General features: G+C 40.1%; 1 protein-coding gene across 1 annotated transcript; it reads right to left on the bottom strand.

Moving 5' to 3' along the window:
- Window positions 1-1,568: 1,568 nt before the first annotated feature.
- On the bottom strand, window positions 1,569-26,272 carry rtcb (RNA 2',3'-cyclic phosphate and 5'-OH ligase). Its single transcript, XM_052030428.1, is given in 15 exon segments — window positions 1,569-2,193; window positions 2,975-3,003; window positions 3,006-3,093; window positions 3,751-3,776; window positions 3,779-3,860; window positions 5,216-5,404; window positions 6,169-6,344; window positions 8,804-8,963; window positions 9,530-9,663; window positions 9,666-9,685; window positions 15,625-15,781; window positions 16,537-16,636; window positions 18,542-18,609; window positions 19,404-19,482; window positions 26,122-26,272. Coding segments are annotated over 15 exon segments (1,509 nt in total). The 5' UTR covers window positions 26,215-26,272; the 3' UTR covers window positions 1,569-2,085.
- Window positions 26,273-27,186: the final 914 nt, after the last annotated feature.

The following is a 27,186-nucleotide window of genomic DNA, read 5'->3' as shown; positions in this document are numbered from 1 at the left end:
CTTGGAAGAAATGATTCTTTTAGGTGTATTACCCAGCAATTTCTTCCCTAGTATATTTTACTTATATAAGGATAGACTACAATTTAGATGTTGTCTCTTACTAATCTTAAACATAGCTGGGTCACATTTCTACTGCAGGTGCAGAAACACATTGTTGGTATGAGAGCTCCTTTGTACAATTTGTTCATTTTAGGATGTTCATCACAAGTAACACATGGACAACTTGAAATTCTGCCATTAATATGTAGAAATATAAACTATTTATCACAGTAGAATGGTGCCCCATTTAATTGAGCTTGTCAATGAAATACAAGAGTTTGAATTGTTATTGAGCAAAGCAGCAGACTGTTTCGCTCCATTAAAGACCTCCAACCCAGCAATCACATGAAATGTAACTCATTACTTTACCATTGTTTTCATTTTAAAATGTGTCACCATAATTCTCACATTAGCTTTGTTTAATAAATTTCCAACATATTATTTCTGCATTGGCTGCCTGATGGTTAAAAGCTGTTTTCCGCCACCCCCCCAAGATGAATTGATGAAATAAGTTCTTTTAAAATGTGTTGTCATCTTCCACCCAACCCCACAGCTTTTACTTAACATCCGTTGAATTAGACAAGGAGCTCCTTTGGATTTCTGTTGCTAATACCAAGTATGTCAATCTGTCCTCAAGGTAAGTTTGGTCATAGAAACAAAAGGCCTTATGCATTTTTAATATGGAGTAGGTTAAATCAGATCATGGCTGATCAGTGCCATCCAAGATCTATATATTACTGCTGCCCCCATCAAACAAACCTTAAATTTCATTTACCCTGTACTGAGATATTCCAGTACTGTTTGGAAAATACCTTACCATTGTGAAAGGCAGGTTCTAGTTTGGAGATTGATCTCTTGTTCTGGATTCTACTGACACAGCAAATAATTTCTATTTACAGTATCCATTTTTATTCCAAATCCTCAGATGGTTAAGCTTCAGGGAATACATTTAGATTACTGCAAATAGTAATTTAACGCTATAAATGCTAGCCTGATTCCATCTAACAAACTAACAGCTCTGCACAACTAAAGCACTCATTCAGTGACTCATCCAGTCACTGTTTTTCCCCTCTATCCCTTTGCAGTTTCTATAAATCTACATTGTTTTCCAAGGTTATTACATCCTTTGAGATGCAGTGTTTAGAATTGCTTACTGTCCAAATATAACCTAACCAGGGCTTTTGATCACGAATTTAGCATCCAACTCATTAGGTTTTAACAGCCTGCAGCTTTAGCCATTGTATATAAAAGATAGGTAGATGCTGAGATTACTTTTGTCTCTTGGAACTTTGTTTATTGTCTTTAGGCACTGGAGGAACATATAAGAATTTATTCCCTCTACAATAGCTGCTGTTGATTGAGGGAAGTAAAGATTATGATGTTGTTTGTTGTCAATAGCTGTACATCAGCTTTATACACAGCCAGGAAAAGGCCCTTCAACTCAGTGTTGTACTGAACTAATTAAACTAGTCTCCTATGCCTACACAAAACTCTAAGAACCACACATTAAGGCTATTCAAAACATTGGGGTGAGTAGAAGAAAGATTTAATCAGGTTGTTCTGATCATAATCTCATGCAAAATTCACACGTCATTAGATTGTGAACAAAGTGCTTTATTCCTCCATAGATATTCAGGTCAATTTAGCATAGCCACCGTTACCCTGAATAAGAGTACTGTACACCTCATGAAAACAATGTTTTGCTGAGTTTCTTTAACTGATTCATGATTATTATACAACATTTTTTAAAGAAAAAACGCTTCAATTTATTGTACTTCAATCCATTTCATCGCAAATTTTTAAAAAACACATTTTCTCAAATTAAAATGCAAAATTCTGCACTGTTAGCTTGATGGAAAGAAATGTACAGTGGCCATCTCACTGGAACAAATTATTTGATTGAATTTCAGATTTTCTGGAGTGAAAAACTTAAAAGTCAGTATTTGTGTGGCAGAGTAAACAGGATTTTCTACAAAAAAAGTACAGTTTAATAAGGTAGTCAGTTCATCTAAAGGATGTCTAATTTAAACTATCAAGATATTTCTATCAGCCTTTTATAACTGCAATAGGTCGCAGTTTAATAGCTTTTTTGCTGATCCCTGCATCATGACAAGTATTCACAACATCAGTTACGTTCTTGTACGATTCAGGAGCCTAGGAAAGAAAAGATAATTTAATAATTGACTTCAGGTTTTAATTCAGCATCTCTTTTGTAACCTAGCTTGAATGGGAATTTATATTGAAAGGATGAACATAAGTACATGTTATAATTCCAACAGTCATTCAAGACACAGATTGGCACAGTAGCACAATTATGGAGCTGCTGCTCATAGCTGCAACCCTGACCTCTGGTGCTGCCCGTGAAGAGTTTGCACATTCTCCCTATGGCCACATGGCTTTTCCCTAGGTGCTCTGGTTTCCTCCCACGTCCAAAGACGTGCAGGTCCTGCCTCACTACTCCCCCTTTCCTCTTTACACTGGTTATCTCCCCTCAGTCCTGATGTAGGGTTTTGACCCAAAACATCAACAATTCCTTCCCCCCCCCTCTCCTCCCAGATGCTGCTCGATCCACTGAGTTTCTCCAGCAGATTGTTTGTTCCTCCTGATTCCTGCATCTGCAGTCTCGTGTCTCCAACAGTTTGAAAATGACTGCAAGTTGTATATTAGTGTCTACCACATTGAGATTCTTAATATTCAAAAACTTAATTCTAATGTATATATAATGGGACAGAAGTTTGGCTCCATTGCCTTCAATAAAGTTTGATGTACACTCACTGCTTTCTTAGTTTTAGTACATGAACAAAAATGAATTTGAACCCAGGATCTTTACATTCTTCAAGTTATCTAAAGTACAAGGAGAGAACAATCCAGAAAACAAATTGCTCCCACAACATTTAATCAGCTTCAGCAGAGATAAATAAATTGCAGCACTTACTTCTTCCATTACTAGTTTAGGTGAAGCACACGAATAGCAATTCCCATATCAGCTAGTTTGTCCAACACATCCTGAAAATCAAGATTACGTCGGGATTTTGCACGTGACAAAGCTCGCCCCTGAAAAGAACATTCTAAAATTATATTCCAGCTTTTTAGTCCACAAAGCAATGTCTAAATCAAAGTAAGGAACACTTACAATGTCATTACACTGAGTTAAATAGGGTGCTTTTGAAGCTCCACAGGTGACCCTTTGCATTATACGTTTAGGTAATGGAAATTCACCTTATGGAATTCACAAATCACTACCCAAAAATTGGAGATACAGATTAAATTCACTGTCACGGAATTTGTGGAAAAATAGTAACCAACTGCCTTCTTCAAACTCTCATTTCTCAATGTATGCAGATAACTTAGCTTCATATTACAGGAAAATCACAATAACAAGTTTTCTAGGAATGCCACCCACCTCACTGCATATTTTTGTTTAAGAAACAGCTATGAAAAATAGCATTTTAAATAATTTAACGATGAGGCAGCTGCTGTACCTGATGTATATTATGCATTATATTTTCCAGTTCTTCAATAGCAATTTCTAATCCAACATTATACTACAAAATATTCAAACAGCCTACTTAATTGAGTATAAAGAAACAGTATCTGCAATGGACTCTGCTCAAAAAAAAAGTCCACAAATTTATCATAAGAAATTTAGGCAAGATCACAATTACTGGATTATGAAGATCCACAATGGCACATTTATTCAGAATTTCTTACCGCCCCATGGCAGGTCGTTCCAAAGTTTCTGTCATGCCTTGTTCTGTGCCAGTAAGGACATAGCTACAGGTTCCCATTGTTCCACCAATCAGAACAGGCTGTCCAGTTAACTGAAAAGGTACAAAAAAAAGGCATGGAAATCACTCACTGACTTATTTGCTGAATGGAAATCCATGTAATCAAAAATATCTTAATTATTCTTTGCCATAAGGGAATCCCATCAGAATAGACCAGAACTTCGATTAGCCTCATATATCTTCTTGCAATTGGACCATACATCTAGAAACACCACCATCCACCCAAGCCCAGTGCTCTGCTCCCAGCACTTTCCTTCCTAGATCTAACCTCCCATTTTGTCCATCTTTTAAAGCCTCAAGAGAAACCAGTGGCCTTTCCCTGAGAAGAGAACTGCTTTATAAAGTTTATTATATAAAACGCTGTAAGAGTTAAATTAGAGTAAAGCATGTTATTTTATTAAAATATTAGACAATAAGCTTCAATATCAGAATTTATAACCATAATTACTTCATATTCTTTGACACTTTCAAATACTACATCCATGTCTCCTACATCACAACCCAGTTTGCTATGTTTTATTAATATAGATACAAGTATTGGTGTACACAGCCATGTGGTAAAAGATAGTTGACCTTTAAATATTATTTGGATAACAGGAACAATAAATATTACATGTAGTCGGATTCACTTTGAACAAATAGGTATATATTCAAATAGATTTAAATACTTGTGTGTACAGTGTATGCATGTTAATAATTTTACAATTTTCAACATTTTTTTGAAGCAAAGGTTCTAATGAGGATGGCAGTTCAGATCAGAACAGTCATTTATATACCTGTTCAGCGTATGCATTGAATAATGTGCTAGATCTCAATCTCAAATGTACAAAGTACATTTTAGCAAAATTACAGACCTCCCATTTTCCAAAGTACCATTTTAGCCAAAAATTCTAATTGAATAACACTTACAAAGTGACAGCTCAACTTCAAGTAATCCTACCCAAGTTTCCAGAACAAGCCCATAAACAAGTGCAAGTGATCTTCAGTCAAAAGATCCAAGGAAATAATTGTACAGAATGATACTTTCTCCATCTGAGCAGCTTTAAGGTTAATGAGGTTCCAGAACTGACTTAAAGTCTGACTCCCATGTTCAAATTTCTATGGTCAAAGTGGGATAAAACTTGCTGTAGCAATTTTGTATCAATTCTCATACTTGCATGGTTTGCATATTTGGAAATATTTACTAAAATTTCAAGTAATATCAAAAGTAAATTTACAACAGATAAACTGCTCCAAGCTTTTAAATAAAGATATTGATGAATTAGACACTAAATATCCTTTCTGTCACTTGCATCCCAAGTCAAGTCTTGACAATCTCTTGGACATCTTGCAAGGTTTCTACTTTCCAGAGGACTACAATGTATGTACTATTTCAGCAGTTTTGTTACCTGATAATCAACCGGTATAAGAGGATGATGAGGTGGAAAGGCTCTTGTAGAACCCTTCCTGTGGATCAGCAAAGTCTTCTGTTTCCCATCCACCACATGTTCTTCCACTTTGGCTATGTTGTGAGATACGTCATAAATCACATGCATATCCAGATCATCTGGTGTGGTGTTGAAAACTTTGGCAAATGCCTAAAAGGAAGAAAAACAGGAAGGAACAGAAGAAATGAAAACAAGAGGAAAAATAGAACCCAGAGTTTGGAGAAAGTGATTTGGGAATCATGGGAGCAGAATTGCAAGACAAGGGAGTAGGTAGCAAAGAAGTTAAATAGATCAACCAGAAAGATGAGCAAGAAAAACAAGTGAGAGATTTGGGAGAGAATACACACAACATTCAAGAACAAGGCGAGCATATGGGAGTCATTTTGGGAGGGAATCAAGCAAGAATAAATGCAAGAAGTAGGAAAGATAAACAAAGATAAGGAAATGGGGAGTGAAAGAATGAGAGAAATTGAAAAGAGCAGGAAACCAATACAATGCCAGCTACATCTACAAACTTTTTCATAAGATCATACTTTCAAACTCACATTTTGACATATTAGGGAAATTACATTTTTTTTAAATAGGCAGTTTCCCAGTTCTCTGGATGTATTAGCCATTCCCTTGATTAGATGAATCTAACAAATCTTTTGCTGGAGGTGCAAACTCAAAGAGGTTAGTTAATCAACAGCAGTTTCCAAGAATGTGGAAAGCAAGTTGCTTTGTTTCTGCACCTCCCCATAATGACCTGGATAGGATGAAGTGTTCCTCATCAGCAAACCACTTGGACAAACCCATGTGCTACTAATCTCTTAAATGTGTCTTTACACAGTAAAATTTGAAAAACTTGGAGATTAATTGAATGGTATAGTGATCTAACACATTAGCTTAATGGAACAGTTCAATACAAATCCTACCTGTCGTGTCAGAAAGGTCATAGAGGAGCGATTCACCCAAGCATAGTTTCCAGCTGCTGCCATGCCTTTAAGGTAGTCCTGACCTTCTTGGGAATTGATCCTGGCACACGCCAACTGCCTGTCATTGACAATAATATTATCTCTCTTCATTGCTTTCTCCATAGCCACTAACGCATCTGGAAAATAAACCAATTCCTTTCCTCAGCTACACTAACTGCATTCTAAGCCATCACAAAGAAGCCACATTTGTCAAGTCTAGCTAAAGAAATACTGGAGCGATCTTAAAAAAAATTAATTGGTCACATATTCATAATTTTTCACTTCTGGGATGCCAGCGCATTTTCCATCAATAAAAAAGGCATCTAGCAACCTTCTTAATGAATGTAGGAAAATAATGTTATGGCAGAGTCCACGTGGCACCAATATTTTGCATTAATTATATTAAAATATATTCAAAAGTCAAAATTCTACATTGTCTGAAGAGCTGACATCCACTATGTTACTATTACCAGCAGCAAGTTTATACGAAAGGAATAGGTTAAGAATCAAATCTTAAGATTTGATTTTTCCTGTATTTTCCAAATGCTCAGAAACAAGCAACTATCACTAGGTAAAAATAATTCAAATTTTTAAGAGTATTTTATAAGTATGGCAAGGGCAAGAGAGTAACCAGGGAAAGAGCAAGAGCAAGAGCCATTATGGCAGAGGACAGAGGTGAAGTCTTAAATGAATAGTTTGCATCTGCATTCATGAAGAAGGACAAGGACATTGTAGTTTGTGGATTCAGGAGCTGGACAGTGAAATTCTGGAGTATGTTATCTTTAAAGAAGTATTAGATATCTTAGTGGCTTTAAAGGTGGATAAATCCCAAGGGCCTAATGAGATATCTCCCAATATCCCATGGGAGGCAAGGGAGGGGATTGCTGGGACCTGACGGAGATTTTTAAATCTTCACTGGCCAAAGGCAAGGTGCCAGATGACTGGAGGACATCAAATGCAGTGTCTTTATCCAAGAAGGGAAGCAGGGATGAGCCAGGTGATGGCAGGCGAGTGAGTCTAATGTCAGTAGCAAGGAAGTTGTTGGAAAAAAAAGTCTGAGAGACAGGATTAATCTATACCTGCAAAGGCTGGAGTTAATCAAAAATGGTCAACGTGGTTTGAGGGAAGGTCTTGTCTGACCAACTTAATTGAAAATTTCAGAGAGGCGACAAGGTGTATTGACGTGGGCAGTGTTGTTGATGTAGTCTACATAGGTTTCAATAAGGCCTTTGACAAGGTCCCACATGGGAAAATGGTCCAAAAAGGTTAGAGCCCATGGGATCCAAGACAGGCTGGCAAATTGGGTCCAAAACTGGCTTGGTGAAAAGAGTGTGTGATGGTGGAGGGTTGTTTAGTGATTGGTAGCCTGTGACCAGTGGTGTACCATTGGGATTGATTCTAGGGCCCATACTGTTATTATACATTAATGATTTGGATGCAAATGCAGGGATGCGATTAGTAAGTTTGCAAATGACACAAAAATTAGTGGCTGTTGACTGCAAGGAGGAAGGTCTTCAACTACAAGACAGTATTGATCAGTTGGTATGATGAGCAAGGGAATGGCAGATGGAATTTGATCCTGATAAATGAGAGGCAATGCATTTTGGGAGGACTAATAAGACTAGGACAGATACAAAGAATAGTTGGGCCCTAGGGAGCATTGAGTTACAGGGGCGGGGGACCTCGGTGTAAAGTCCAAGGATTGCTCCTTTCCTCAAACAGCTACACAAGATGGTAAAGGCAGCACATGGAATACTTGCCTTTATTAGCCAGGACATGGAAGAGCAGATGCTATGGTACGACTTTATAAAATCATTTTTTAGGCCAAGCTGGAGCAAAGTATGCAATTCTAATCACCACAGTACAGGAAGAACACTATTGCACTGGAGAAGGTGTAGAGGAGATTCACCAGGAAGGTGCCTGGGATAAAGCATTTCACATACAAGAAGAAACTGAATAGACTAGGTTTGTTTGCCTTGAGGTAGACGAGGCTGAGTGGATAAACAAGAAACCTATCCCTGTGGCAGAGGTGTTTAAAACTGGAGGGTATTGGTTGAAGGCAAGAGGTTTAGAGGGGAGCTGGAGGAAGAATCTTTTTCACCTAGATGTGGTTGGAATGCACTGCATGAGGGGATGATGGAGACAGAGACTCACAACATTTAGTATCTAAACAAGCACATGGAAGACAATGGACCAAGTGCTGGTAAGTAGATTAGTACAGCTGGGTGTATGATGGTCAGCATGGACACGAAGGATGAAGGCCTGTTTCCAGTGCTGTATGATCATGACTCTATAAACATGTTTACAATAAAGGACACACAAGGATAAAGTCACTATTGAACCTCATCCTAGAGTGTTCTTGTTGGTCAAAATCATATTTATAGGAGCCTTTAACAATGGATGTGACAATATCTTCATAATACATTATAGAGTTAGAACATCTGCAAAGAACAGTGAAAAATACAGATTTTCTGACAAATACCACAATGGGCCATTATCATAGACATACCATCTACAGTATTATGGAGCATGGCTATGCACAGAGCACAAGATGCATTTCATCATACTTAGACCAGCACAAGTCTACATGTTTTACCTGTTGCAACCTGGTGTCCAAATCCTCTGCTCCCACTGTGAATCATGACACAAACCTGGCCCTTGTGGTCAATTCCCATTTTACGTGCTGCATAATCATCGTAGATTTCATCTACCACCTGAATCTCAGCATAGTGATTTCCAGCACCTAATGTCCCCAGCTACAAAAAAAAGGAAAAAAATTACCATACATATTCTGGTATTCATTTAATTCAAACAGTCCTTAAGTATTTTGTTAAGTTGAACAGTGTAAAAAGAGATTTGCAAAGTTAGCTTTCTAAAACTGAGAATTTAACATAATCACACATAAGAAATAGAAGCAGGAGTAAGCCATTCAACCCTAATACCTGCACAGCCATTGAATAAGATCATGGCTGATCTTTTACCCAAATGCCAACTAGATTTACACATCTGTTTTATAATAAGTATAGAAAACTTAAATGCACAAGTTTTTGGATGATTGTTATAAGAGTTCACAACAATAGAGCATGTCAAGAGCTATAAAAAATTCATTATGAACACTTCACATGTAGTATAGAGACACAAGAGACTGGAGATGCTGCAATCTGGAGCCACGTGTAATATAGTTGTGCTTGTGAATTTCCAGACAGCAAGTCAAAACACAAATAAGAAGGTACAGAGTGATGCAACAGTGAACAGGGACAGCTCTTGGGAATCCTATAGTACAGATCAGGAAATAAAAAAGGGAAAATGTAGACAGAATGACCTGAGGCAATCCTCTCTTTTTGGCCTTTGAAGAGACTTTGGAAGGATCAGCTTGCAGCATCCTCCCATATTCTTCACAGTGTTCCTTATCCTCAGCCCAAGCATAACCTTCCCGCAGAGACCAGTCCACTCCATTTCCAAAGCTTCTTCCAAGTCTCTGTAAGGAAATGTCAACAGAGAACCTGTAGCAGTAAACAAAATATTTTAAAATCTAATATACAGAGGAATGACAGAAGCAAACCAAAGGTCAATTAAAAAAAGTTTTTTTTTCCATTCAGTAACAAAATAATTAATTCAAAGCTGCCCTTCCGTAGCAGAAACATTGAAAGGATAAGAAAACTCAACAGTCAAATTCAGTGGCTGTGATATTCATCAGGAACCGAAACGCTGAAGAGTCAGAACATTTGGTTATGAAGTTTCTTTTTTAAAAGGTAGAAAATATGAAATAAAAAGATAACATGCTCCAAATTTCTTTATTACCTTAGTGTATACCTTCATGGCCATTTCCTTTAAGTATAAAATGATTGGTACTTCACTAACAAAATGAAGCAAACTTGTCTTAACATACAATACTAATGTACTCTCTTGGTATAGAAGATGTGTTGAAACAACCACACTCATGCAAAGCACATTCAAGTTTAGCTCAGTACATTGTTGCAGCAGTCTTTTCAGTCTCTAGGCAATTTGCTTAAGGGAAGAACCAAGCCACACAGTTCAAATATTACCATACTGTGAGATTTGTTCAGATGGCTGTCAAGGTTAGCAGCTTTCTGAATTTACCAGATGGTTATTTAAATAACTGTTTGGCTTTGGTTGAAATCCACAGGGATTATTTATTTGCTTACACTTTTAAAATCATTGGTGCAAATGATTAATAAAGACAGCCGCTTTAAGTAGTAAGTGCAATTCATAGCAATAAGTGTAATTTGTTTTCCACTAACTTTGGCTGGTAAAGTTTACAATTACAATGCAAAAGCAAAATAATGTGCAGGCTGGAAATCAGAAACAAATGCAGAAAAACAGTGTAAATATTCAGCAGATAAAAACAGCATTTATGTGGGAGAAAGAAAACATTTAAAGTGTGATGAACATTCTCTAATTGTATCTTTTACACAGCAGAAGCTTCCCCAACCTGCTGAGTATTTCCAGCATTTTCTGCTTTATTTCTGACTTCCAGCAAATGCATGATTTTGTTTTGGGAAAACTGCTGATTTGTAACCAACACTGTTTACTTTTACTCTATTTAACATCCTCCCAGATTTAAAACAACCTCTGAATCGGAACAATCCCCATAGGTTTAAAATTAACAGTTTACCGGCATCACTTTCTATTTTATTACTCATTGCAAATTATTTTTCTACTAGTGGTTCACTTATTCATTCAGTTTAAAAAAAAATCTTTTATGAATTTAATGTCTAATAAGTGTTAGTGCAAGTGCTATTCAAATACTTTTAAAGATATAAAGGCTCCATGGGAGCACTGCATACATCAAATAGTTAAACGATGAAAGGATAACCAGTTTTATACAAAATGAAAACACTCAAGAATACGACCACCTACAACAGTAGACAAATGCAAAAAGCAAACATCCTGAAGTAAAAGCCTAACCATTACTTCTAATTGGATCTAATGTGTCATTGCATTCTGTCAAAATAAAATGATTCTTTATCGAAAGAAATGCTCATTTAGACATTGAAAGCAAATCTCTCACTCCCTCCTTATATCCAACAGTTGATATCAGACCGTAACGTCCCACCAACCAGCAGTTACAGCAGCACTGACCCGTTCAGGTTGGAAGATGGACAGAGTCCCTTGCTGATTGCCAAGCTGCAATCTGTTTACCCATCCGCTCAACAAAGGCTGCCCTGATGGAATTGCCAAGATGGAAGAATCTCCCGGAATTTGCATTGTGGGCCTCCTTCACTTGCAGCAATCCAGGTTCTGCCAAGACTTTGCACCACACTCAAGTAGCAGGAGGTGACTGACACCCCAGGAAGGAACAGGTTCTGCTTCAATCAAGGACTCTGGTTCAGGTGGGTAACTCTGCCATTATCAGTATAAAGTCTTAACCTGCTTTCAAGTTGCATTATGTTAGCCTGAAGAAATTAAAAATCTGCAGAACAGCCAGCTGGAACAAGTCAAGGACAGTGGACGAGTAGACAAAACAAATGTCTTAGTGCTCGCCAGGTGGTGGTGGAAGAAGAGGCTGCTGTCATTTTCTGAATTAACTCTTGCTGGATTGAAGTAGTCGAAACTGGACATAACGAAGGTCCCACAGAGAATCTGCTAATCAGAGATTATTTTCAAATAACAAGTTATTTGTGGAATGCTCTTTGATAAGGTAGAAGAATCAACATAGGCTCATAAGAAGAATAGTCTGTGTCCGTGAACTGAAGTAACCAGAGCCCAGTGTCTGACTTGAATTGCATGTAAGCTGGTTTGAAATGGCCTGATTCAGTGAAAAGCAAAGGCATATCCCTATTTGGGAGAAGAGCAATGAGGTAATGCTACCTCTAGCCTTGGGCCAGTACCAATGAAAGGTGGACACAGGATAGGCCGATAAGTCAGAATCAACAGAATCGAAGTATAACAGTGTAGAACTGATACGTTAAAAGAATAAAAATGAAAGATTTCAGGAGGTAGAGCAGTGAAAACTCCAGGGAGACTAACTATCACAAGGAAGACCCCCATGCCTGGGGCAGGGAGAAAGACCAATCGTTTAGCCAGCAGGAGGTCCCCTATTTTGGTGTTGTAAATGGGAGAAGTAGTTTGGGTAGGTACTGGTCCTAAAGGAACAATAGCATTCAGGAATTGTTGACCCAGAGTCAACATAACTTACGTGGATATTTACATTGACATAATAAAGTTGATACAGTGAAGTTACAAGTTTGAATTAATTACAATTTGTGTGGTCATTTACCTAACCCGAGTTAGTTGACCAAGGTAAGGATCAACAATTACTGTATATGTCCCATGTTCTATTTTATTCTGCTTCTTCTCCTTAATTGTGTTATTGTATTGCATAAAACATCCAAACCCTTTACAATTTATCTTAAGACTGTTTAGCCACACATTTTAAAAAAAGTTACTTGGATTCCCTGTACTGTTCAATAATGCTTTGCAAGTACAGTGTCAAAGTCCCCCAAGCTTTGATCTTCAAATGGTGTCAGATGATTTAATTCATCTAGTTCACCATATCACCTGAATAACTCAGTCAAATTATATCTGCACTGCACAGCAAACACCCTTGCAATGTAAAGTCAGAGTCATGAAGTTGTGCAGCACAGAAATGGGTCCTTCAGCCACCTCCATGCCAATCTTTCTGTCATCTACACTAATCCCATTTGCCCACATTAGGACCATATCCTTCTATGCCTTGCCTTTTTAAGTGTTTGTCTAAATGCCTGTTGAATGTAGTAACTGTATCCAATTCCATCACCTCCTCTGGCAGCATGTTCCAGATATCAACTATTCTTATTATAAAAGTTTTACCCTCAAATCCCTTTAAAACTCTTAGCCTCTCACCTTAAACCTATGACCTCTTGTTTTTGACATCCCCACCATGGGAAAAAGACCCTATCAATGCCTCTCATACTTTTATACACTTCTATCAGGTCAACTCTCAACTCTCACTCCAAGGCAAACAAGACCAGCCTATCCAATCCTTCCCCATGACTAATGACCTCCAATCCAGGCAACGTCCCTAGTGAATCTCTCTCCTGAGCAATCACGTTCATCCTACAGGGCAGTGCCCTGTACACCAATGTTTTGTAAAGTTGTAACATAACGCCCAACCTCTTATTCTCAATGCACAACCACAATCAGTGAGAGGCATTGATAATCTTTTTGGGCACTTTATCCTGCAATCATTCACAAGAGGGCATAGGTTTAATCATGCCATTTGCTGCCTTCACCACCCTATCTGCCTATCTGCCTATGTTGCCACTTTCAATGATCTATTAACTTGAACCTCAAGGTCAGTCTGTTCAACTTTCCTTAGCACCCCATTTACTGGGTACGTTGTACCCCTATTGACTTCCCAAAGTGCAACAGCTCGCACTTGTCAGGATTAAATTCCATTTGCCAACACTCCCCCCAACTTCCAACTGATCAATATCCTGCTGTAGCCTTAGACAACCTTTCTTACTATCCACACCACAACCAATTTCCATGTTATCTGCAAACTTCCATATCATACATCCTACAATCATATCCCAGTCATTAGTATACATCACAAACAGCAAAGATCCCAGCACTGAACCATGTGGAACACCACATGCCACAGACTTCCAATCAGAAAAAAATCATTCCACCATTACCTTCTGCCTCCTATCACCAAGCCAAGCATGCACCCTTCATCCTTCTGCCTTGTTCTTGCCCCTCCCAGGCCCCACTCCCTCTCTGTGCCACTCAATAAGAGTCGAGGCTCTGCACCTCACATGCTACATTGTTCACCCAGATCCTCAGTTGCAGCTCAGACAGGCAAGCAGGGAGATTCATTTTTGGGAGGTGCAGCCCAGGGTCTGGGCTGCTATTGGCACCCAGTCCGAGTGCTGCCAGTCACCAGCACACCCACACAGAGTAGGAGATAGCACAATGGCACCAGCAGGCAAGCAGGCCATGCTCCCAATTGGTGTCACAGAAGCAGCCTCAAGATGGTGACAGCAGCTCTTTAGCCATACATTTATCTGTCCTATCGTCCTATTTTTACCCTCACTAACAAATGGCACAAGTAGTAACCCCAAGATTACAATTCTAAGAGGTCCTGCTTTTTCACCTTCCGCCTAATTCCCTAAATTCACCCTGTACTGGCAATCATTCACAATGTTTGTTTGTTCTACAGCTAGTGATGTGGGCTGCTAAATGTCCGCAACTACAATGGCACCGATAGGAGATGTGACTCAAGAGAGTGTGAGCTGGGGTACACCACTGTGATCACAGTATGCTTTAGATATATGCACAGACCTCTTAGTGCGATTGGCCTTCCCAAAGGAAATGCTAAACAGTGAATTAGCAAAGGCAATCAGACAAATTGACCAACATTAATAAAACCATCTTGGATCTGCCAATGGATGCATGTCATCCATCTGCAAGGGGAAAAGGTTATAGCACAACACAAAGGAAGTAGTAAATAGGCTATGATGCAATCTTCAGTAGGCAAAAGCTAAGGTATATCAAATCTGTTTCATAAATGAAAACGTAGGAAACTTTGAATAGTTAAGCATAAAACTGCACCCCTTCCCCTAGTTTCCCATACATTTCTGTATATGCAATTACTCGACTACAAAATAAATAAAAGTCTGATGAAGTGAAAAGATTGGGGTGTTCCTCTTCTAAATTTCCCTGAATGAAGCAGGTATTTATAAGATCATAACAGTGGCTATGGTATTACTGTTCAACAACGAACTGTGAGAGAAGGTCAGGTCACTGATCTACACGCTCGCCTGATGGACACAGCTGATGCTAAAGACTTATTTTGTGACATATTACATATAGAAAAGAATTTAAAACAAGAGGAGATCACACAGGAAAGATACTAAGCCACTGAGGTTGTCTACCTGATTTTCTGTTTACATAGAGATGGACTGCTTTGACGAAATGTCTCACTGGATGTCTTAAGTGGACAAATGCAGGACCTGATTTGAAAATCCCATTTCTGGGATGGAAGTTAGGGTGACGTCAAGGCTAGTCATCAGCAACTTGAGGGCTGGTCATGATGATAGCAGGATGGTGCAGAACAGGCTGGACACAGACATAGAACAGTACAGCACAATACAGGCCCTTCGGCCCACAATGTTGTGCTGACCTTTGAACCTCGCCTGGAGGGAGAGATAGCCAAACTCCATCAGAGTGGCCAAGAGTTCACCAAGCAGCATATACTGCAGCTAGTTCTCTCAGGCAGGAAAGGTGGTGAGTGATGGATGGGGTATTCTGGCTTGTAAATAGCACAAAGTATGCAATCCACAAAAAAATACTTTCATATTGTAATGTGCCAAATATGCAATCAAATTTGATCAATCTCTCTTGTTCCTCACCCCGCCCTATTCTTATACTACTTTAATGTTAGTCCCTGAAGGTCTTATGGAGCAATCTTACTTAGCTCCCATTGGGATTACTCCTTTGGATCCAACTCCTACAGGAATGTGATCAAACATGGCTTGAGCCAGTTGCTCCTTCACTGGTTGCACGTCTCCTTCATCGAGGTTAGTACGCAGTAATCGCACTCCACAATTAATATCAAAACCCACACCACCTGCAAAAGAAAAATATACCTTCATAAAATCATTCCTCTTACATCCTATTTCTTTCTCCTGCCCACCTTCACCATCTGTAATTCAGGCAGCAAAATTAAGACTAACATTCCTCAATGTACCCAAAAGCTATCATACACACAAGACTCTTCTGTGCCAACATAGATTTGACAGAATATAAACAGTAATTCAAGGTGGGATTTCCGAATGGAGAAGCCAAGAGTCTAACACACATATCAAAACTTTTAATTCAATAAATCCTGTGACCAACAATTTGACCAGTGATAAGTAAAAGGCAAGATGCTTTTTGCACAAAGATGACTCCGTAATCCTTAAATATTGAGAGCTTTCTTTCCAAAGCCCAGAACCTTGAAACATTTAGCATTAAAATTCTAGGGTTTGAAAGACCTCCTCGACCGGTCAAAAATAATCAACGTAGAGATGCACTTTTTATATCCTGTGAACATAAAGGAGCTAGAATCCAATGGTTTCAACTGTGCCTTGTACAAGCAAACTGCACAATCATTATGGGCTTAATCAAGGGAGCATGTGAATATTTGCGATCCCCACCCTTGTCCAATGCTTTAGCACTGCTTCAATTCAGCAGTCCTGGTGGTTGTGTTGTATATTTCTGTAAATCTAATATCACAAAATTCAAAGTAGAACATGAAATAAAAGCTCCAGATCTTGAACTGATTCAGCACTCCATAACAAATTGTCAACAGCAGTCCAATCTAAGTAGTGATTTTGTTTTTACCTGGGGATACTACAGCCTTTGGGTCATCCATGTCAAAGGCCGCCATGTTTCCAATTGCAAACCCATAACCCGAATGGACATCAGGAAGTCCAATGGATCTCTTTAGAAAGAAAAAGAAGTTTTAATAAAAATGTTTCAATAATTAGAAATCTGATAACCTCTCACACAATGCATTCCCCTACAATTGTGAAACACTTTAAAAGTGATTAAGAGCTCACTACGTAATCTACTACCTATTTGGAAATCCTGATGATTAGCATAAGTGTTATATATTGATTCAGGTGATGTTTCTCACACTCCTCTGAAATCCACCAGGACCCTGGCTCCCATGCATTCTTCAAACTTACCAGTCTCACTAGAAAATTATAGCATTGTGTAACAACTAAAAAAAAGTGAATTTAATGTGTTTAGGGGTACTAATAGCATTCAATGGTCCAGAAAATCTGCCAGTCCAATACCAAAGTCCTGAGCATGCTGGATTGTCAGAGCTTTACTGTATCCAAAATATTTTACATGCAACAAGTTCTGATAGTACAATCTTCCATCTGCTTACGAAACTTCAACATGAAGTGTTTGAAAATGTAATTTTAACAGGTGTGCTTATTTTAAAGCATTCAAAAGCAAAATGCTACAAGTGCTGCAAATCTGGAATTAAAATAGAAAATGCTGTCAACACTCCAAAAGTCAGATAGTGCTAGTGGAGAGAGAAACAGAATTAACATTTCAGGTCAATGGTCTTTCATGAAACCTGAAACATTAATTGTTTTTCTTTCCACAGCTGAATATTTCTAGCAGTTTGTCTCTTTAAAGCATGCTTATTTTACATACATGCTATACTTCCACACATCTAATTAAATTGTCTAGTTTCAGTCCAGGAGACAACTTATGCATACAAGCCTCCCAAATCAAAATGCTGCAATGCTTCATAGGCATCCTGAACACAAACTCTAACTCACAGCTACTGAGACATAATGGTCTATTGGACAAACAACTTTATCTGAATTACTACAGGAATACAGAAAAAAATCCCATATAATAACTCCACATTATAATAACGTAAAGAGAACACAGTTTCCCTCTATCATGTTGTGTATTTACGGAATCCTGGTGTCCATTTCTGTTGCTGTAATAGCAACTGGAGAACAGACAGAAATAACACCATGGTTGGTACATTTGAATTCAGAGACAATCTACGCTTCAAAAATGTATCAATGGCTCAGACACTGGGTTAATATTAATACTTAGGCCAACAAGAATCACTATTATGATGGAATAAATCAAAGTTCAAGAGTCTGCACAGCACAGTTAAAAGCAAAAATCCAGAAATTACAGTTCTACTAAAACTCTGGCTGCATTGCTGGTAAACACAGCAATGAAGAAGATGTAAATAACAAGAGGCTTGGATATTTACCCAGTAGATGCATTGGTAAAAGTTAGGCCTAGACATTTAGGATGAAGTAAATTTTAAATAGCATAAGTGTTATATATGTACAACGAACAACCCTAAGCAAGAAAATTTAGTCTTTTTCTTCATAATTAGCATTAAAAAATTAAAGAAAAATAGAATAACTTCTTGACTTTCTCTGTTATCTCACTCTTTTAATCCCATTTTCATTCCTAAATCTTTATAATCACATTGAATTTAATCTCATTACAGTTCCTCTTAAAAGTGTGTCTCTCAATGAAGATGCTTCAATTATGATTGGTTGAATAGCCTCGACGCCCTGTCTTGCAGCTCAAGCTGCTCTATATTGGGTGCCTTGATGAACCAAAAGCCAAAAATCTGTAAAGCATTATCTGCACTGCAATTTCTTCATCAATGACTTTACAATGCAAGACATGATTATTTGTTTTTCTTTACAATGGTTTATTTTGAAACTTGCTTCCAATCATGATCTTGTGTAAAGACCAATGCAACGAGATTTCAATTTCCTATATAATCCCACAATTGGATTGCTCTTAATTCCACCAAGCAGCAAATTTTAGTTGGTAATTACTAACTCACATGAACAATCCCAGGTAATGCAGCCACATTTCCAATCTGCTTCATGGCTGGCAGAAAGCCACCCACACCTGGAACAAGACAAAAGATTAACCTTTTTAACTTTCCTACAGTTGCAAGTTGCAATCCAACGTACCAACAGAAGTACAGATATTTACACAGAACACTAAAATGACCTGGACCGTCTCATTCTGTGCAGTTTAAACTTTTACCAAATTTGCAATCAAGCTACACAACCATACAAATTATAAGCATATTTATTCAGGAACTAACTACCTAATTTCCCTCCTACATCAGAGGTCCTCAAGTAGATGGATAACACCAACCATATCTGACCTATAGATTTGAGATAAGAGAAATCATGCAGAAAGGTGTGGATAAGACAATGAATTTGGTAGATTTTGCAGAGACAACATTGGTTCAGATGCCTATTGTAGGTAGTGCACATCTCAGAATTGTGCAGTAGGGCATGGATCACAGCTGCCCAGTAAATCATAAGCTTTGTGGTGGTTTGATCTTCATTCTTTTCCACTGACAGTCAAAGGATGTATTGCCACACCAAAGGCAATAAAGGACTGTACTAATACTTTGCTGAGAAGTGGCTCGTAAGATATGGGACACAGCCCACGTTTTCCAGGATCTCATCATAGATCTTCAAAGCATCAGGGTAATGGAGGACCTTTGCTTTGCATATATTTATTAAAAGGTTCATTCTCCTGTATGCTTCAGTGAACAAATCAACAATAACTTGGAACGCAATATCTGAACATGTACACACATTACCATTGTTTGCATACTGCAGCACTTAAAATCAAACTCCTGTACTCAAGTCCTACACTATAAGCATATTGCAGCTTGTTCTTACCTCCCCCGCGGCATGAATTTCGAAGTTCATCAAACATCAGTTTTTCCAGGGTATCATTGACATAAAATACCCCTTCCACCTGGAATACAGGAAAACATTTTCAGTGTTTAATTAGGTTCAATATTAAAACCAGTCAATTTCTGCCTAATTTTTATGATACAATTACACTCATACAGCACTGGGATGGGAACTTCTAACAAGATTGAAACTGTTACGTTCAACAACAATGTGCATTTATATATCTTTAACTGTACAAAAATGTCTCAAAAAATGCTTCAAAAGAACATTATTAAACAAAATTTTAAACCAAGGCACTAAAAATAGGGTAGAAAGTTAAAAAAAAAGTTTTGAGGTAGAATTTAATAAGTATCTAAAGGAGCAAAGAAACAAAAGGGAAGGAAAAGGGAAGGCCCTTCCGGTCCAAAGAGCCTGTGCCACCCAATTCAGAAGTCAAAAATTATGATCTACAACAGTCATCACTAACAAGAGTGAAAAGAATGAAAGATGGTGTGAATCAGTTCTACAGATTGTGCAATACCAAGTTTAGAACTTGAAAGGTAACACTGCAAAACAGGAAAACTTACAAAAATGCTATGTGAAGCTATGGAAGAAAGGTCTGAATCACCTAATAATAAGTTTTCTCTTACAGTGTAACGAGCTGTTTGAAGGGATTTTTTTGTATATATGTGGGAGCATATGTAAAATGATAAATATTTTCACAATATCTAACCAACTTTATCTCCAAACCTTTCCTGATGAAGGCTTGGCCTCATGTACCCTCTTCCCACATGCTGAATTCTCATGCATGTCAACAAATTCATATGTTGCTGAGTTATCAATGCTCAATTTAGCTTCTGCAAGGATTACACCACTCCAGGGCTCATTATAACTTTGGTCCAAACATGGACAAAAGGAGTTTACCATTATAAGCAAGTTAGGAATGATTGTTCTTAATCTCAAGGCAGCACTTGTGTGATATTTAAATAAAATTGGGAATCAATGAGAAAATACTTCACTGGCTGAAGTCATATACAGCATAAAGGAAAATGGCTCTGGCTGTTGGAGATCAATCTTATTCACAAAAGAGCTTGGTAGAAGATTCTTAATTCTCCTAGGCACAACCATCTTCAGCTATTTGAATTACTGAGATTCAGGAGGTTGGCATTAATGCCAGCTGTTATAAGAGCAATCTGTTCAATTCCAACTGTCTCTCTCTTTGCCCATAGTCCTGTTACTTATTTTCCCTTCAGGGCCTAAACAATTTTCTTTCAAATGCCCCGATTAACTGTTTCTGCCACCTTCACAGCCAGCGAGTTCCAAGTTCAGGGAATTTAAACACTTTTGATCCCATGAATATAATTACTCTCATTAAGCCTATACAGGCTGTCCCAGGTCATGACTTATGGACACCCCTACATTCTAACAAGTTCCCATAATATTATTAAATTCAGAAGTCTGACATATGTACGTATGTTCATTCCTATGAATGGCAGAAATAGTTTCCTCTCTCTCTCTCTCTACATTTACGAACTATTCTTTATCAGTCTTGTCTGCTTCTGATACCATTCATTACAATGCTGTGGAGGTATGATTACCATATCGAGTAATTTTTGTGTATTTTCTGACTTACAGACAAAAATCAACTTATGGACATCTGTAAAAATTAAATCCATTCATTACCCAGGATAGCTTATGTCCAGACTGGATTTTAAAATAGTAACTTAATGTCTCAGCCCTTTCCTTATTTGCTGTTAATAATTTCTCCTGCACTTGTCTTAAGAGACGCAGATTTACTTCTATTCTTTCGATACACATATTGATATAATTTTAATACTTTATTCTAGTATTTCTCCATCAATTTTCAGTCAATTTTTGCAAGTTTCTAAAACTTTCCAAAACTTGATGCTTCCTATTTTTACCAATGAAATATAAATTTGTTGAGAACTGATCTAATATTAATGACTTCGGAGCACAAGCCACAATTTCTAAATTTGTAGATAACATTTGGCAATATTGTGAGCTGCAAAGGGGATAAATTGAAGCAACATATAAACAGGCAGGTGGAATGGGCAGATGCACAGCAAATGAAGCTTAATCTGGAGAAATGTATGGTGATGCATTCTGGTAGAACGAATGAGTAGAGAGAACATAAAATAATGTTTACTGTTCCAGAAGGTGATGCTAGAGCAAAGGGAGCCAAGGTTGTGTGCGCACAAAGTGACGGGGCAGGTTGAGAAAGTTAATAAGGCATCCAAAATTCTGGGTTTTAGGTTGAGAAAACATAATAAGGCACATACATTTCTGGGCATTATCAAAAGGGACATAGTATAAAATGGAAGTCTTGCTGAACCTTTATAAAACACTGTTCCGGCCTAAACACAAGTAGCATTTCCAGTTCTGGTTGCCGTATTAGAGGAAGGCATTGGAAAGGGTCAAGAAAATATTTATAAGAATGGTTGCTGGGATGAAGGACCACAGTTAAAAGGACAGATTAGAAAGACTGGGACTTAAAAACAGAAGCAAAGTAGAAATCTGATAGAAGCATACAAAATGATGAGCAGCCTAGATAATGGGAGCAAGGAGCGGTTGGAAGTTGCCTGCAGAAGTGGTGGAGGCAGGTTCCATTGTGGCCTTCATTAGGGAATTGAAAATAACTGGTGAAGAAAAATTTTCATATTTATGAAGAAGGAGCCCAGGTGTGGAATTAGAGGGTGGGCATGGACACAATGGGCTGAACATGCTGTAACTATTCTATGATTCTTCTATTCTTATGAAATATTTCTTTAAAGATTTGGCACTGTTTACCTCCTCTTATACATTTCTAACTACTTTAGCCTGCTAAATGCTCATACGATGTAATAGGCTCTCAGTCTGAGAAAGTTTCACATGCTGAAGAACCTGTTTCTGTGTCGTCTCTATAATTTCACTCCCAAACACAAGGTAATGTGTTCTATTATGATCATTCTTCACTTTCGAAGCTGTCTGGCTTCAAGAGGAAATCAGGGCTTGGGTATTCTACACTGAGTAATTATCTCCTAACCTCTCCAAGGCCTAAAAGAGAGCTTCCCAAGGAGGTTGCAACATCAGCTGAGGAGCTCCTAATCTACTGTCGATGCAAGCTTGCCATTTTGCTTTGAATATCAGACACCTCTCTCACAACCCCAACCCCACTAGTTTTGTCCACAGTTCCGCATTATATAGAATTACCTCCATATGAAAGGAATATTGGCTATCCTGAATGAAATGGAAATGGGAACACAGAATGCCAATTTTACCATACAACCAGAGGAAGTAGGAGAATTACCCAGGAATCCAAAAGCCAACTCTGCTTCCTTAAAAAGGACCAACCGATGATATTTCCATGCCATTTAGTGGCCTTGTGTGACATGGAAAGTTGGTGACCCAGCAGCAGATGCAAGGCAAGAATTTGATAGCTCCTGATATCAGCTTGTCTTCCCCATTGTTGGGCTGAGCTAGGGATCCAAATAACAGGCTGAAAGACTATATCCAAGTGCAGGCCCTTCCTGGGTTACTAGAGCCTGACTTACAAATATGAACAACCTCCCCTAAGTATTATTAAATTCAAATGAGAACCAGTCTCGAAAAAGAAGTTTACATGTAATCACACCAGCAGTAATCAGACACCTGTCTCTTAAGAGCACAGACTGTCAGTTTCACCCTGGGAGGTCACTTAAGAAAGATGCTTTGGAAATCGACAATCATTCACTTTTATTGACACTTGTGTACCAATACTCCACTAAACAATGTAAGGAACTTAAGAAGCGGCTGAGGAGAGCAAGAAGGGGACATGAAAAGGCCTTGGCGAGTAGAGTTAAGGAAAACCCCAAGGCATTTTTCACTTATGTGAAAAGCAGGATGATGGGAGTAAAGGTAGGACCAATTACGGATAAAGGTGGGAAGATGTGCCTGGAAGCTGTGGAAGTGGGTGAGGTCCTCAATGAATACTTCTCTTCAGTATTCACCAAGGAGAAGGGCCTTGATAACGCTGAGGACAGTGTCAGTAAGGTTAATGTTTTGGAGCATGTTGATATCAAGGGGGAGGATGTGTTGGAGCTGTTAGAAAATATTAGGACAGGTAAGTCCCCGGGGCCTGACGGAATATTCCCCAGGCTGTTCCACGAGGCAAGGGAGGAGATTGCTGAGCCTTTGGCTAGGATCTTTGAGTCCTTGTTGTCCACAGGAATGGTACCAGAGGATTGGACGGTGGCAAATGTCCCCTTATTCAAAAAAGGTAGTAGGGGTAGTCCAGGGAATTATAGACCAATGAGCCTTATGTCTGTGGTGGGCAAGCTGTTGGAAAGGTTTCTTAGAGATAGGATCTACGGGCATTTAGAGAATCATGGTCCGATCAGGGACAGCCAGCATGGCTTTGTGAAGGGCAGATCATGTCTCACAAGCCTGATAGTGTTCTTTGAGGAGGTGACCAGACAGATTGATGAGGGTAGTGCAGCAGATGTGGTCTACATGGATATTAGTAAGGCATTTTACAAGGTTCCACATGGTAGGCTTCTTCAGAAGGTCAGAGGGCATGGGATCCAGGGAAGCTTGGCCGTGTGGATTCAGAATTGGCTTGCTTGTAGAAAGCAAAGGGTTGTGGTGGAGGGAGTGCATTCAGATTGGAGGGCTGTGACTAGCGGTGTCCCACAACAATCAGTTCTGGGACCTCTGCTTTTCGTGACTTTTATTAATGACTTGGATGAGGGGATAGAAGAGTGGGTTGGCAAGTTTGCAGACAACACAAAGGTCGGTGGTGTTGTGGATAATGTAGAGAATTGTCGAAGATTGCAAAGGGACATTGATAGGATGCAGAGCTGGGCTGAGAAGTGGCAGGTGGAGTTCAATCTGGAGAAGTGTGAGGTGGTACACTTTGGAAGGACAAACTCCAAGGCAAAGTACAAAGTTAATGGCAGGATTCTTAGTAGTGTGGAGGAGCAGAGGGATCTGGGGGTCCATATCCACATTGGTCAAATTCAAGAGATACCTAGATAAGCATATGGAGGAATTTAAAATAGAGGGATATGTGGGAGGAAGGGGTTAGATAGTCTTAGGCAAGGTTTAAAGGTCAGCACAACATTGTGGGCCAAAGGGCCTGTATAGTACTGTACTGTTCTATATCCACCAATACTTCACGGCCATCGAAACCAGCGTGGGACATGCCATTCTGTACCACTGTAACTAGACATGGAAAGACAATAAATAAGTGTTCATGTTAATTGGCCCTCGTCAATATCATTCACTACAATACCGTGGAGGTATGGTTACCGTAGAGTGATTCTTGTGTAGATTCTGATTTATGGAAACAATCGACTTGTGTCCGTTTGTTACCCGCGGACACCCAGTAAAGGCCTATCCAACTGACTTCCAACTGCAGACAACAAGGCTTAGTTCGAACTCTTGTTGTCAGCAAAGGGCCGTGGGGAAGAGAGGAGCCAGAGAAAGGGTGTCCCTGTCTGCTTCAACCTCCAGTGCCCAATGGCTGGAAATGCAGGTCACTTTAGGATTACTGTAGTACAATGGAAAGCCAAATATTCACATGGGGCAAATGAGCAGAGTGAGAGAGGGGTGGCACCCCTGCAGTGCCAGGGAGAAGGGAAAGGGATGGGTTATGCCCTGGTTTGGGAGCAGGCGGGGGTGGGGGGGTGGTGGGAGACTGTGAGTGGAGGGTACTGGAAGGGACATGAGGAGGAGGAGGGGGCTGAGTGGAGGATACTGGAAGGGGAGGAGGAGGAGGAGGCTGTGCGTGGAGAGTACTGGAAGGAGGAGGAGGAGGGGGCTGTGAGTGGAGGAGGGGGCTGTGAGTGGAGGGAGGGAGGGAGGGAGGGAGGGAGGGAGGAGGAGGGGGGAGGAGGGGGGGGAGGGAGGGGGGAGGAGGGGGGGGAGGGGGGGGAGGGGGGGGGGAGGAGGGGGGGGAGGAGGGGGGGGGAGGAGGAGGGGGGAGGAGGAGGGGGGAGGAGGAGGGGGGAGGGGAGGGGGGGAGGGGAGGGGGGAGGAGGAGGGGGGAGGAGGAGGGGGGAGGGGAGGGGGGAGGAGGAGGGGGGAGGAGGAGGGGGGAGGGGAGGGGGGAGGGGAGGGGGGAGGGGAGGGGGGAGGAGGGGGGAGGGGGAGGGGGGAGGGGGAGGGGGGGAGGAGGGGGGAGGGGGGGAGGAGGAGGAGGCTGTGAGTGAAGGGAGGAGGAGGGGGAGGAGGAGGAGGAGGGGGCTGTGAGTGGAGGGAGGAGGAGGAGGAGGAGGAGGGGGCTGTGAGTGGAGGGAGGAGGAGGGGGCTGTGAGTGGAGGGAGGAGGAGGAGGAGGGGGCTGTGAGTGGAGGGAGGAGGAGGAGGGGGCTGTGAGTGAAGGGAGGAGGAGGAGGGGGCTGTGAGTGAAGGGAGGAGGAGGAGGGGGCTGTGAGTGGAGGGAGGAGGAGGAGGGGGCTGTGAGTGGAGGGAGGAGGAGGAGGAGGGGGCTGTGAGTGGAGGGAGGAGGAGGAGGAGGGGGCTGTGAGTGGAGGGAGGAGGAGGAGGGGGCTGTGAGTGGAGGGAGGAGGAGGAGGGGGCTGTGAGTGGAGGGAGGAGGAGGAGGAGGGGGCTGTGAGTGGAGGGAGGAGGAGGAGGAGGAGGAGGAGGCTGTGAGTGGAGGGGACTGGAAGCTTCGCCCAGCGATGATGCAGCATGAGGGCGCCTAGAGCCCAGGCCGTTCTGCATCCTTGCAGCGAAATTACCTGCATGTTGGGCACGAAGCCATGCTTGATCCTCCAACAGTTCTTGTGAATTTTATCCAAGTAACCGAGCTCATCATTATAGCTGCGACTCATGGCGACGGCTGCCCGGCACCGAGTGACCGCACGCACACGACGACAGCTCAACTACAGGTCCCGCTGCTGCCCAAAACAGCCAGACCAAACAATGCGTTACCGCGTTTTTTTTGTTCAAAACATCAAGCCAGAGCAGAACAGATTTCTCTCATATAAAGCCAGGGTCTTTAAACAATTGGTCATATCTCAATGCATCAGCTTTATACTCACTGAAGTAACTTTTCTAAGCAAAAATATCAAAATTCATTTTTAGAAAGCCAGATTAAATAATGAAACCTTTTTAAAGAAATTATTTAAAATAGGTTATAATTATACATCTAAACAAGTCTGATATGACTTGGTAGACTTTCTTAAAAAATACAAAATTGTCGTTTTGTTGACGTACCGATAGTCTAGGTGAATGCGTTTGGAATGTGGCAGTGGGTAATCGGATGTTAAAGACATAATTCAGATCCAAATTTGAAATCAAGTATTAAGTCTTTCTTTAATTGTTTGACAAAACTCGAGTCACTTAGGTACTTGTGCTGCTTGCTACATAAGGCTGCGGGTTACACAATTACAACCTACAACACATGTTCTCCTCTGTTTAAATTGTATAACCCCTGTCCAAGTCTTTTCTTCCCTGAAATGGACAGCATCGAAATGAAATAAAAACAAAAAAAAAATGCAGGGGGCACTCAGCAATTTAAGTGGAATCCGAGGAGAGAGAAACATGCTAAATACAACATACGAAATTTACAGGCTGTCTATACCAGCCAACCCATTATTCATAAGGTGGTCCTTATCATAATTATCCAGCCTATTCGTAAATTCCAACAATAAGCATTTTCTGGTTCTACGGCATTATGAAATGTTCTGTAGAACCTTATTTTCTCTGGCTTTCAGTATTTCTTCTCCATTCTCCTCAGGGTCTCCAGATGTATACTGCCACAAGCCAGTGTATTATCCAAATAACTGTCCTTTTATTGTAAT

This window comes from Pristis pectinata, chromosome 15, assembly GCF_009764475.1.
Source record: "Pristis pectinata isolate sPriPec2 chromosome 15, sPriPec2.1.pri, whole genome shotgun sequence".
NCBI classification, from domain to species: domain Eukaryota; kingdom Metazoa; phylum Chordata; class Chondrichthyes; order Rhinopristiformes; family Pristidae; genus Pristis; species Pristis pectinata.
This window is presented reverse-complemented; position numbering and strand designations above follow the sequence as displayed.